This window comes from Cucurbita pepo, chromosome LG10 (genome assembly GCF_002806865.2).
Source record: "Cucurbita pepo subsp. pepo cultivar mu-cu-16 chromosome LG10, ASM280686v2, whole genome shotgun sequence".
Lineage (NCBI taxonomy): Eukaryota > Viridiplantae > Streptophyta > Magnoliopsida > Cucurbitales > Cucurbitaceae > Cucurbita > Cucurbita pepo.
In genome coordinates, this window is record NC_036647.1 from 9,467,319 (window position 1) to 9,480,368 (window position 13,050).

Here is a 13,050-nt window from a genome sequence, read left to right on the forward strand (position 1 = left end):
TACTCGATGGAGGTAACAATCTGCATGAATCTTGAGGGAGCAGCTCGAAGGAACTTCCTAACGACAGAGATCCCCTCCATCACTTTGCCTAATGAATGGATGTCACTGACGATCTCGTCAACTTCATGGTAAAGTCATCTATTGACTTACCGTCCTTCATGTGGATAGCCTCGAACTCACTCAAAAAACCAAATTTTTGAAAGTCGTATGTACGGCTTGGAGGGAGATCTTTCATATCTTTCAAGATCTTGGTAGGATTCTTGCTGGACCAGCCCTTCAAGGTCTGCACCTTTGCTTCCTTAACACGTTCCTCACCTACATGCATTTTGCAGCTTCTTCCATGATGCCATTGTCGAGTCCTTCTCTGCCAACATGAGAAGAACGTCCTCTAGGACTGTTTGGTAGATGGCGGCAAGAGCCATCCTGTCATTACGCTCCTCAACTTTATCACCATGCTCGATGGCATCCCACATGCCCTGTGCCTGTAAGTTAACACGCATCTTTATTGACCATGCTACGTAGTTACTCTTCGTGAGTAACGGGTACTGGGGCGTTACACTCCCTTTCCTTCTGCTCCTTATTGCTGTCACATCTCCTCCAGAAACTTTGTATGGTGACGGTATTTGTTTCGGCATCCTAGCTTTGATACCAAATGTTGGAAATGACCCACAATCAAAATATGTCGAAACAAACAATTGAAGCAGGAAGAACAACTTGAGGTGAGAGATCTTTTGGAACAAGGAACCTTGAGCACTTATGCTTTTCAATTCTCTTTTATTGCGAAAATATCATATCTCATGAGTATTTATAGTGGAGAAAGCATAACTAGTTTGCTAAACTTTATTCTCAAGTTAAACAACTACTAATCATTCTTCTCAACAAAAGAATAACAATTTCCCTAGACTTATTCAAGTCAATAAATACTAAACAATTATACTAAAATTGTTTTAGGTTAATAGCTTCTTTTCCTAAGTCAAGCTTATTAACTCACAAGAGAAAAGGTCACGCCCGATGAAGAAGAAGTAGAGTAGAAGAAAAGGTAGAAAACACGAGAAAAGTTTAGAGCATAAGAAAAAGTAGCAAACACAAGAGAAAAGGTCATGCCTGATGAAGAAGAAGCAGAGCAGAAGAAAAAGCAGCAAAGAACACGAAGAAACGAATCAAACCGTGACAGAGAAACTTACCTGATGAGAGAAAAATTCGATGATCGATCGCTGTGAATGCCCAATGAAGAAGAAGCAAAACAGAAGAAAAAGCTGTTAACTTTGCTATGGGCTTCCCAAAAGGCCTCATACGAATGGAGATGTATTCGTTACTTATAAACCTATGATCATTCTCTAAATTAGTCAACGTGGGACTCCCTCCCAACAATCCTCAACAAAAGCAGCAAAGAACACGAAGAAACAAATTAAACTGTGACAGAGAAACTTACATGGTGAGAGAAAAGGTCGACGATCGATCGCTGTCAAAGCCCGATGAAGAAGAAGTAGAACAGAAGAAAAAGTAGCAAAGAATAGGAAGAAACGAATCAAACCGTGACCGAGAAACTTACCTGTTCAGAAAAAAGGTCGACAACTAATCACTGTGAACGACAATAAAGAAGAAGTAGAAAGGGGCCATATTGAATTTCTTAATATCCAAACAATTAGGTGTGTCTAAAAAAATATAATTTTTCAAAAAGGAAATTAAATTATAAATCTTAATTAAATGTAATTGAAATAACATTAACCACCTCTCGTTTAATTCATCATTTCATAAATGTAGTCAGAGTTATAAATTAAATGTTCTGATTTATTATCTAATTCAACCCTTAACAAAATAATAATAATAATAATAATAATAATCTATTACAAGACAATAAGGTAAAAATATGTAATTAAAGTTATTAAACATAAAAAAAAAATAATATATTATTATTATCCAGTTTCCAGAGCGGGCCCACGTCCATACCCAGTGAAATTCAGGGAAGGGGAAGGGAAAGGGAAAGGGAAAGGGAAAGTGAAAACAAAAGGCTGCTGCAGAAGCTTTGAAAACCGCTCTTATGGCGGTCTTCGCTCCGAGCAATGTATGCCCCTGCTCTACTCTCTAGCAATCTCCAATCTTCGTTCACTCAATCTCCGGAATTACTTCAATCCAAGCTCCTCCAATGGACGACCACGACTTCTCTGACTACAAGCTCTGCGGCTTCTTGTGTGTGGTTTTGGCCGTCCCTTCACCGCAATCCGAACTGGCGAATGCTCTACGTCCAGGTACGCGTTGTTATGTTTCCGATGAGATTTCTGATGTTTATTTCACTTCAGAAAACGGTGTCGTTCTTTCTCCGATCGAGGTAAACCCCAAACCGCTATCGAAGGGCGGGGTTTCGCGTCAAGATTCCGAGCAATGTGGGGGGATGGTAGGCGGAGACGGAACTGGTTCGATGGAGACGGGAGATTTTACTCCGAAGCGGGAGGTTTCTGGGAGGGGAAGTAGGAGCTCGAGGAAGAAGAGGACGAATAGGATGGGGATGGTTAATGGCAGTATGAGCGCTGTGCATCAAATTCACGCTCTGGTAGTGCATAAGTGTTTGAAGATTGACGCGCAGGTGATTTTCGTTGACATTGGTGTCTATGAGGAGGCCAGGGTTGTGTTGTTGGTTGATGTTCATCTTCCCATTGAATTGTGGTCTGGTTGGCAGTTTCCAAGATCTAAGACGGTTGCTGGTGCGCTATTTCGGCATTTAAGGTGATGAATTGCTTTAGTTTTATTCAATTTTTTGGGGTTGGATTAGAATTTGGATTAGTATTTTTCAGTGACTTTCATCGACACAACTTATTTGTAACTGTTAGCGAGGACTTTGACTGGCTACTGCTTTTGTTTCTTTTTTTTTGAATAATCAGATTAACGTTCCAAAAATCTTTGTCCTACCAAAGAACTAGAGTATGTTAACTTAAAACCAAACATAAATGACATTTTTTTTCATCTACCAATCAAGAAACCTCTATGCATTATATAGCTACTTGAAAGTGCTTAGAAGGCTGATATGGGTTTTAACTTTTCCACAAAGCCATATAATCCCCTCATAAAAGGTATAGACAGCACATGCTGATATAGGTGAAAAAAGTAAAGTTTTTGGTTATTTCGAGCTTTCATCTCCATCTACTCCGGCTTCACAGTTCTTATTTGGTAAAAAAAAAAAAAAAAAAAAATTCTTCTTCCAATTTTATTTCATATTAATCTTCTCTATCAACGGCTCCTTTCTATTGAGACCCAAAGAAACAATTTGTTCCACTCTCTAATATTCTTGTAGCCTTTATATGATGGAGAAACCAGACCTTCTTTCATGCTTGAACCGATTCGAAAGGTACTTATAAATGAGTGGTATTATTATGAAAAGTTCTTAAATTTAAAGGAGATAGGGTCCATGGATATTGCCCTAGTGTTTGAGTTCTTGAAAGGAAAGGGATGAAAGGATCTCTTTAAATATGAGCTCGAAAGTGCTTGATGGTTTAGTCCCTTATTTATTTTTGAATAATTGTTTTGGCACCTTATTTGTTTTAGAGACCAAACAGTTCAAAAATATGATTTTGTTTTTAGTTTTACAAGATTGGGTTTAAGTTGTAATCTGTAGCTGTGCATTTGTTCTTATTTGTTTGTTTTTTCCTCTGTTAAGTGGGATCTACTACTCCTAATTCTTTTAATAGCTTTGGTTTTAATGGACTTTGTTTTCACACAAAGTTTATGGTGGTATGTAGTTGCAGCTGTAAATGGAGAGAGAGGTCTATATTTCTTTTAGCAATCTTATTCTTTTATTTTTATCTTTAATGTAATTTGGTTTTATACGAAATGTTTTTAAGTTTATTGTTATATAATTTCAGCTGTGAATGGCAAGAGAGAAGCTCTATAATTGTTGGAGAAGACTATTTGCGAGATGCAGACACGGTTAGGAAGAGCGTGTGGAATCTCGCAGAATGTCATGTCCACAATTGCAAATTGCACACTAGTTCTGAAGGTTCTCCAAATAAAAGGCTTTTTGAACTTCATGAAATATTTAGGAGCTTACCTAGTATTGTTAAGTCAAGCAAATCTGACCATACAAGAATGAAACCAGAGGATGATCATACTCAATCAGGTATTTGGGACATATCAGATGACATTCTAATTAATATACTGAAAGCTCTTTGCCCCTTGGATCTTATTCGGGTTGCCTCAACTTGCCGCTATCTGAAATCCTTAGCTGCATCAATCATGCCATGCATGAAACTAAAATTGTATCCTCATCAACAGGCAGCTGTTGAATGGATGTTACACCGTGAGAGGAATGTTGAAGTGTTTTACCATCCTTTATATGTACCTTTTTCAGCAGAAGATGGTTTATCTTTCCACATAAATACTGTTACTGGTGAAATAGTGACTGGGGGGGCCCCAGCTATCTCTGACTTTCGTGGGGGGCTTTTTTGTGATGAACCTGGCTTAGGAAAGACAATAACTGCTCTGTCCCTTATCTTAAAGACTCAGGGGACAATAGCAGAACCACCAGCTGGAGTAAAAATTATTTGGTGCACACATAATGGCAATCGCAAATGTGGTTACTATGAGGTTAGCAGTAAAAATAGTTCTAGCAGCAACCATTGCCTGGTGAAGAAAGCTATGGATTTTAGTTCTCTGAAAGGATTTGAGAACTTAGCATTTCATACACCTAAAAGGGCAAGGCTGACAGCCTTGGTTGACAGACATACAGCAACTAATGATTTATGTGCTGGCAATGATCTGAGGTCTCCATCATCTGCAGACTATGCAAAAGATGTTCATATGGTTCGATGCACTAGAAGCTTGAGTACTATCAAGAGAAATCTTCTGTTCACATATGAAGGAGTGTCTAGCCTTTCCAAAGAACCAAATACTGGTAAAAAGTCAACCAGGACGTGGACAAGGAAGTTTGCTGCTGGGACAAAGAGAGATGATGTGTTGAATGGATTCACAAGCAACTTTGAGGTGCCTGGGATGACCGCAGCAGATAAACTTGAATATAAGGACACATGGGTTCAGTGTGATGCTTGTCACAAGTGGCGGAAGCTTGCAGAAACTTCTGCATCTGATGCTAGTGCAGCTTGGTTTTGTAGTATGAATACTGATCCTTTTTACCAAAGTTGCAGTGTTCCAGAAGAGTCTTATGACCAATGCCGTCCAATTACTAATATTCCAGGATTCTACAGCAAAGAAACTTCTGGAGGAGAGGAGAAGAATATTTCGTTCTTCACCAGTGTGCTCAAGGAAAACAGTGCACTGATAAATTCTGGAACAAAGAGAGCCTTGAATTGGCTTTCTAGTCTTACCGCTGAAAAAGTTTCAGAAATGGAAAGAACTGGTTTAAGAAGTCCTATATTAACATCTTCTGTAGTTCCTGGTGGTGATGCCCGAGGTTTTCATCAAATATTTGAAGCATTTGGTTTAGTAAGGAAAATGGAAAAAGGCACTATCAGATGGTACTATCCGCATAATCTTCACAACTTGGCATTTGATGTTGCTGCTTTGAGATCTGCATTGAGTGCTCCACTAGATTCAGTTAGGTTATATTTATCAAGAGCAACCCTTATCGTTGTTCCATCAAATCTAGTTGATCACTGGAAGACTCAAATCCAAAAACATGTCAGACCTGGTCAGTTAATGGTTTATGTATGGACTGATCATAAAAAACCATCTGCACATTGTTTAGCATGGGATTATGATGTTGTTATCACCACATTTAGTCGGTTAAGTGCAGAATGGGGACCACGGAAGAGAAGTATATTAATGCAAGTGCATTGGCATAGGGTCATTTTAGATGAAGGACACACCCTTGGCTCTAGTCTTAACTTGACAAACAAGTTGCAAATGGCTATTTCATTGGTATCTTCAAATCGCTGGATACTAACAGGAACTCCAACTCCTAACACACCTAATAGTCAGCTTTCACATCTTCAACCATTACTTAGGTTTCTTCATGAAGAAGCCTATGGTCAGAATCATAAGTCATGGGAGGCTGGTATTCTCAGACCCTTTGAAGCAGAGATGGAGGAAGGAAGGTTACTTTTGTTGAACTTACTTCGTAGGTGTATGATCAGTGCAAGAAAGGCAGATTTGCTATCAATCCCACCTTGCATCAAGAAAGTAACATACCTAAATTTTACAGAAGAGCATGCTCGGACTTACAATGAGCTTGTAGTTACGGTGCGGCGTAATATATTAATGGCAGACTGGAATGATCCTTCCCATGTTGAAAGTTTACTGAATCCAAAACAATGGAAATTTCGAAGTACAACAATCAAGAACATCAGACTATCTTGCTGTGTGGCAGGACATATTAAAGTTACAGAAGCTGGTGAAGATATTCAAGAAACCATGGATATTCTTGTTGATGATGGTTTGGATCCTATGTCACAAGAGTATTCGTTTATAAAATATAATCTCCTTTATGGTGGGAACTGTGCTAGGTATTATTTCACTTTGCATGTGACTCTTTCACAATGTTTTATTTTACTAATCAAAAAATGCTTTCACATATATAGGTGTGGGGAATGGTGTCGGTTACCTGTGATTGCACCTTGTAGGCATCTTTTGTGCCTTGATTGTGTTGCTTTGGATAGTGAGGGGTGCACTTTCCCTGGATGTGGTAAGTTATATGTGATGCAGACTCTTGAAACCTTAGCTCGGCCTGAAAATCCCAACCCAAAGTGGCCTGTCCCCATAGACCTGATTGAGTTGCAACCATCATATAAGCAAGTAGGCTGACTATGAGAAATAGTTACTTGTAAATATTTGCTTTCTAACTTGATCAAAATCTGATCAGGGTGTGTGATATTTACAGGATGACTGGGATCCTGATTGGCAATCAACGTCCAGTAGTAAAGTTGCATATCTCATTCAGAGATTGAAAGCTTTAGGCGAAGCAAATGATAAGATTGCTTTGATCCCTCCTTCTTCATTTCCCAAAGATGATACATTACTCCAGGAAACTGACCACTCAAGAACCATCGCTTCAGATCATGAAGTAGTCAGGGAGAAAGTTCTTATTTTCTCTCAATTTCTTGAGCATATACACGTCATTGAACAACAGGTAGTTTTTTTTTATCTTTTTAATTCCAGGAATTTTCTACAACGATCTGTACTTCACACCATTTCTCTTNCTTAGGTTTCTTCATGAAGAAGCCTATGGTCAGAATCATAAGTCATGGGAGGCTGGTATTCTCAGACCCTTTGAAGCAGAGATGGAGGAAGGAAGGTTACTTTTGTTGAACTTACTTCGTAGGTGTATGATCAGTGCAAGAAAGGCAGATTTGCTATCAATCCCACCTTGCATCAAGAAAGTAACATACCTAAATTTTACAGAAGAGCATGCTCGGACTTACAATGAGCTTGTAGTTACGGTGCGGCGTAATATATTAATGGCAGACTGGAATGATCCTTCCCATGTTGAAAGTTTACTGAATCCAAAACAATGGAAATTTCGAAGTACAACAATCAAGAACATCAGACTATCTTGCTGTGTGGCAGGACATATTAAAGTTACAGAAGCTGGTGAAGATATTCAAGAAACCATGGATATTCTTGTTGATGATGGTTTGGATCCTATGTCACAAGAGTATTCGTTTATAAAATATAATCTCCTTTATGGTGGGAACTGTGCTAGGTATTATTTCACTTTGCATGTGACTCTTTCACAATGTTTTATTTTACTAATCAAAAAATGCTTTCACATATATAGGTGTGGGGAATGGTGTCGGTTACCTGTGATTGCACCTTGTAGGCATCTTTTGTGCCTTGATTGTGTTGCTTTGGATAGTGAGGGGTGCACTTTCCCTGGATGTGGTAAGTTATATGTGATGCAGACTCTTGAAACCTTAGCTCGGCCTGAAAATCCCAACCCAAAGTGGCCTGTCCCCATAGACCTGATTGAGTTGCAACCATCATATAAGCAAGTAGGCTGACTATGAGAAATAGTTACTTGTAAATATTTGCTTTCTAACTTGATCAAAATCTGATCAGGGTGTGTGATATTTACAGGATGACTGGGATCCTGATTGGCAATCAACGTCCAGTAGTAAAGTTGCATATCTCATTCAGAGATTGAAAGCTTTAGGCGAAGCAAATGATAAGATTGCTTTGATCCCTCCTTCTTCATTTCCCAAAGATGATACATTACTCCAGGAAACTGACCACTCAAGAACCATCGCTTCAGATCATGAAGTAGTCAGGGAGAAAGTTCTTATTTTCTCTCAATTTCTTGAGCATATACACGTCATTGAACAACAGGTAGTTTTTTTTTATCTTTTTAATTCCAGGAATTTTCTACAACGATCTGTACTTCACACCATTTCTCTTTGGCCAGTTAGCCATTGCCGGCATCAAATTTGCTGGGATGTATAGTCCAATGCATGCTAGTAATAAGGTATGTCCTTCAGTTCTATAATTTTCACACGTGTGTTGACATATAGGTATTATGCTGGTGTAAATCGATGCTGTTTCACCTTTGCAGATGAAGTCATTGACCATGTTCCAGCATGATTCAAGCTGCATGGCGCTTTTGATGGATGGAAGTGCTGCATTGGGTCTTGATTTGAGCTTTGTAACTCACGTCTTTCTAATGGAGCCAATCTGGGACAGAAGGTAATACAAAACATTTTAGATTCAAGTCGTTTGATGGATGATATGTCCCTTAAACCTTCCTACAGGACTGTACAATAAAGGATAACTAATTCTACACCATCTTAGATGCTCTTGGCGGCTCTGAATTTTTGATGAGAGAGAAGCCTTACCATCCATCCTCCTGTAGGGAGTCCTGTCACTCCAAGTCTACAACCCTTCATATAGGAAAACCAAGACTTTTCAAACTTAAGAGAAAAGACAACCCGTTTGAGAGAGAGTTGAGTGGGCGTGTGTCCCTCTTTGTAATTCAAGAGTAGACAAATCTGTTTTGCTAAATGAAAATGTGGTCAATGGGAGGAAAGATTAGTTGAGTCCATGTGTTGAACTTTGAAGCAACCATTAGAAGTGAGGTTTCATTGAAAGATAGGTCTTAAATTACTTGGTTGAGTTTCCTCATGCTGTTATTTATGCTACCACCTGAGGGTTTTTAGCGACCCATCTATTGACACATCAGTTTGTACTACGAGAATTAGATTCATTAGCCACCCTTTTTGTTTCCAATAAATTATAGACCACAGCGCTTGTTCCATAAAAAAATGTTACCTGCGTAAGTAGTAAGACCTTTTCTCTGAATCCAGACCTTCCCGAAGGAAGCCTCCCCTAGCAATCTGAGTTTGCCTTGCAAAATGAAAATAAGTTTAACAAGGGGTACATAGTAGATTAGGATGGTGTCTTGGATAGGTATGATGTTGCATGATATTGTCTCTTTGTGTAGTCCATTATGTCTTAAGCATAAGCTCCTAAAGCTCTAGAGTGAATTGATATGAAATTGTTGTTCCTGCCACAAGNCAAAAAAAAAAAAAAAAAAAAAAAAAAAAAAAAAGAAGTATATATCATATATGTATAAAGTCGGTGACTAAAACAGGATGTAATATTTTTTGTGGGGAAGTTAAATCTGCAAATCCCAACATAAAATCTGTCATGCAAAAAAGCTGAATGCTAGTCAACCCTTTGGCATGAGTGGCTGTGTCAAAATATGTACACAAAACCTACGCCTAGTCTAAAAGATTGTAATTTATTCTAGCTTTCATTTGGAAGATGTGAATGCTATATGAGGAGCAGGCTAATTCATGATATTTTTTCCATCCTTCCTTTCATACTATCTTGGTTTCCTTCCCATATCTTTCTAGTTCATCATGCATTTTGAACTTTTAATCCGACTAATAGATCAATACTTATATGCCGTTGCTCTGATTGCTCAGAAGATAAAGCATTAATAACTAATCCATTTTATCCATGCTTTACTATTTTTCCTTTTTAACTACTCAGTATATATGATTTTTTTCAATTATAGTAACTCGCTCAATTATGCTTTTTTAGCATGGAGGAACAAGTTATTAGTCGTGCTCATCGGATGGGTGCTATTCGTCCTATTCATGTTGAAACCTTGGTAATGCGTGAAACAATTGAGCAGCAAATGGTACAGTTTCGGCAGGTATATGTTTTTGAAATACTAGCAGTAGTAGTGATCCTCCTTTGGATATAGATTTGAATGGAATAAAATGTTTATATTCCAAAAATATTAATTGTAAGATATATAGTTACTTATACAGGAGAAAGATGGAATACGTAAAAGGAAAGGATCACGACAAGAATAAAATAAAATCATTCAATGATTTTACAACTCATTAACATATTTACAACCAACAATTACTTTGGGATCATCTAATGTGAGACTTTGAGATAGCCCTTAGAAGCACAGGAACAGACATGCTGACACGACACAGACACGAACACATGCATGACAACACATCGATTTTCAAAAAAAGTAGGATACGACACATAAGACACATTATTTATTGTTATTACTATTATTTATATATATGTGTATATCTTGACATGTGATGAATATTTAATATATTTAACGGAAAATTCTACTTTTAAACATCTAGGAACATCCGTACAATTCACTAAAAAGATAACAATTAAAAAACAACATCAACAATATCCAATAAGTCTTATACAAACAACATCAACAATATCCATACAACGTAGAATCAAACGCAAACCTTGTACAAACTATGTATTCCCCCCTTCTTTGTCCTCTACACTGGTGGTCGCTAGTGGTTGATGACAACTGGCAATGGTCGTCAGTTGTCGTTGTTGATGAGTGGCTAAGAAGCTTTTTATTTTATTTTTATTTTGTGCGTGTGTGTGTCGTGGATGCATCTTGAATTGAAGGTTTGGAAGACGATGGAAAGAAACCGTAATATTTTAAGGCTTAAATGTGTAGTGGACTTGGCTTTAATTGGGTACTGGGCTTTCTTTTACACGGCCATAAAAAATTTAAATCTTGGGAGTTTCTACGTGATGTATTTTAGTTGTCTTTGCACGTCCCAACTGTGCCTAAGCATGTCCCCATGGTGTCGGAAAATTAAAAAAATAATTAAAACATGCACATGCAAAACGTGTCAAACATGTGTCGACAACGTGTCAGAGTGTATCGGTGCCCGACACTTACATTTGGCCATTTTACAAATGTCGGTGTTTTATAGGATAGCCCCACAAAAGGCTATTGATATTGTAATTTCTCTTTGGTATTGCAATATAGTTCTGTTTTGTGTTTTCTTGTTAGGGGAATCCTAACAGCTGATCGGGGATTTTTCTATTCAATATGTTCAAGGTATTTACCTTGCCAGTGGGGTTCAATAAAAAAAAATCTTACATTTGTAAGAGTTAACTTCCTTATCTGCCTTGGTATGTAAAAAAAAAGAAAAAATCCTGACTCCAGTATATATTACATATCAAGTCCATTATCTTGTCTTCTCTAATCCTTGATACCTCTCTAACTCTTTTTTGCGCATTCTATAGTTGTTTTTTCTCCTTAAATGATTGATCATTATGAAACATTCCACGTCTTGCAAGTTTTTGCGGTTCCTTTTAATGCTTTAAGCCTCACAATTTACTCTTTTCTCTTCTTGATTTGTTGTTCCCCTTTCAAATGAAGGATACTGATGAGTGCAAAAGGTTAATGAAGGAAGACTTTGACAAGCTTGATTATGAAGGGCCACGAGCTCATCGTTCATTGCATGATTTTGCTGGGAGCAATTATCTTTCTCAGCTCAAGTTTGTGAGGACAAATCCTATGATAAAAAAGGATGTCGAGAACATTTAGTTATTTAGTGCAGTTCTCTGACATATCCTATTGTTGTTAGTGTACGGATGATATTAAGATTAGTTTTACAACTTGAAGGGAAAACCGAAGCAAATGGTCTGCAGTGGCTCAAGTGCTATTCATAAAGTCAAGAAATAGAAGTAGGTGTACGTTCATTTTGTTGTCAGTTCAAGTTATTGCTGAAGACTGAAGAATTCAATCAGCATAGTGTTACTGGTGATTACTTAGGTTCAGAAACACTTAGATATGCAAAATGTGTATAATTCAGTGCAGTAGCTTCTGCTGGACAGAGATAACAACAGAGCTGCAGGTTATAGCAATTCCCTCGCTTGATGCCCTTCCTGGAGCTAGTAGCCAGAGGGCGGGTCAGGTTCGAATTCAGATTAGACTTTTATTTGTTTGAGCTGCTCCCACACATTTTTTTGAGGGAAACATATCCCAATTGTACACTTGTTACCATTTGTTCTGCTCTTCTAAATTGGCTAAGCCATTGAAGTATATTGATGCAGGTTGTAATACTGCTGGTGTGAGAATGAAAGATGCCATGTATGTTGTAGAGTATCTCTACACAATTTACCATTTTAAAAAACCTTTATTTCAAATGGATAGGCACAAGTTTTGTTTTGATTTAATTAGGGGTAAAAAAATTATGATAGGCCCTACGTTTAACTTTATTATATTGATCAATTAGCTGTGTTCCTGACAAAATCTGACATATCTTCTTTCTTCTCAGTTACTTTATTCAGTGTGCAAGAGATTGAAATTAGGGCAAGCATCCAAGAAAGGTGGATTGAGGGGTTTCCAGCTAAATCACAAGAAAGCTAATATCTCTAACTTGTTATATTCTTGAGAAGTAACCATGAATTATCTTTAGGTACAGGAAAGGATAGAAATGGATAACCTCAGGGCTAGTGCTTTTCTACTCCCTTTCTTTTAACAAAGGAGTGAAGAGAAGTTAGATTTCTAACTATTTTTTCTTGACCTTTTTGTCATAATCACTGCAACTCGTGTACACTGTGATGTGATGATGATGAAATGGAATTCACACTTTGATCAATTATGATGATGAATACAAACACGTACACTATGATGATGATAATCATCATCTTCGTGCCTTGCATGATATTCAAAGGTTTGCTGACTTCCAGACGTTTGGCTACAGACAACTAGCCCGACTATGATGGGCACAAGGGGGTGCAAACCACCTGGTGGACTTACGCATGTGTGGGTTATGTGTAGGGAAGTACTACACTTCCATTTTTTGTTCAAAC

The 13,050-nt window shown here is 37.8% G+C and overlaps 1 protein-coding gene across 6 annotated transcripts; it reads left to right on the forward strand.

The window, feature by feature from the left end:
- Nucleotides 1–1,956: 1,956 nt before the first annotated feature.
- Nucleotides 1,957–12,839, forward strand: LOC111803485 (F-box protein At3g54460-like). Of its 6 annotated transcripts, XR_002816381.1 has the most exons (11): nucleotides 1,958–2,724; nucleotides 3,858–5,954; nucleotides 7,151–7,648; nucleotides 7,724–7,937; nucleotides 8,023–8,271; nucleotides 8,348–8,407; nucleotides 8,495–8,625; nucleotides 9,985–10,099; nucleotides 11,612–12,149; nucleotides 12,289–12,325; nucleotides 12,513–12,839. XR_002816381.1 is itself a non-coding variant. In XM_023687911.1 (9 exons), the coding sequence occupies exons 1-9, from the start codon at nucleotides 2,147–2,149 to the stop codon at nucleotides 11,777–11,779; spliced, it is 4,110 nt and encodes a 1,369-aa protein (XP_023543679.1). In that variant the 5' UTR covers nucleotides 1,958–2,146; the 3' UTR covers nucleotides 11,780–12,836. The 6 variants fall into 6 exon arrangements, 4 of the variants coding, with proteins under 4 accessions (XP_023543682.1, XP_023543681.1, XP_023543679.1 ...); XR_002816382.1 differs by lacking the exon at nucleotides 12,289–12,325; XM_023687911.1 differs by having other exon boundaries at nucleotides 11,612–12,836.
- Nucleotides 12,840–13,050: the final 211 nt, after the last annotated feature.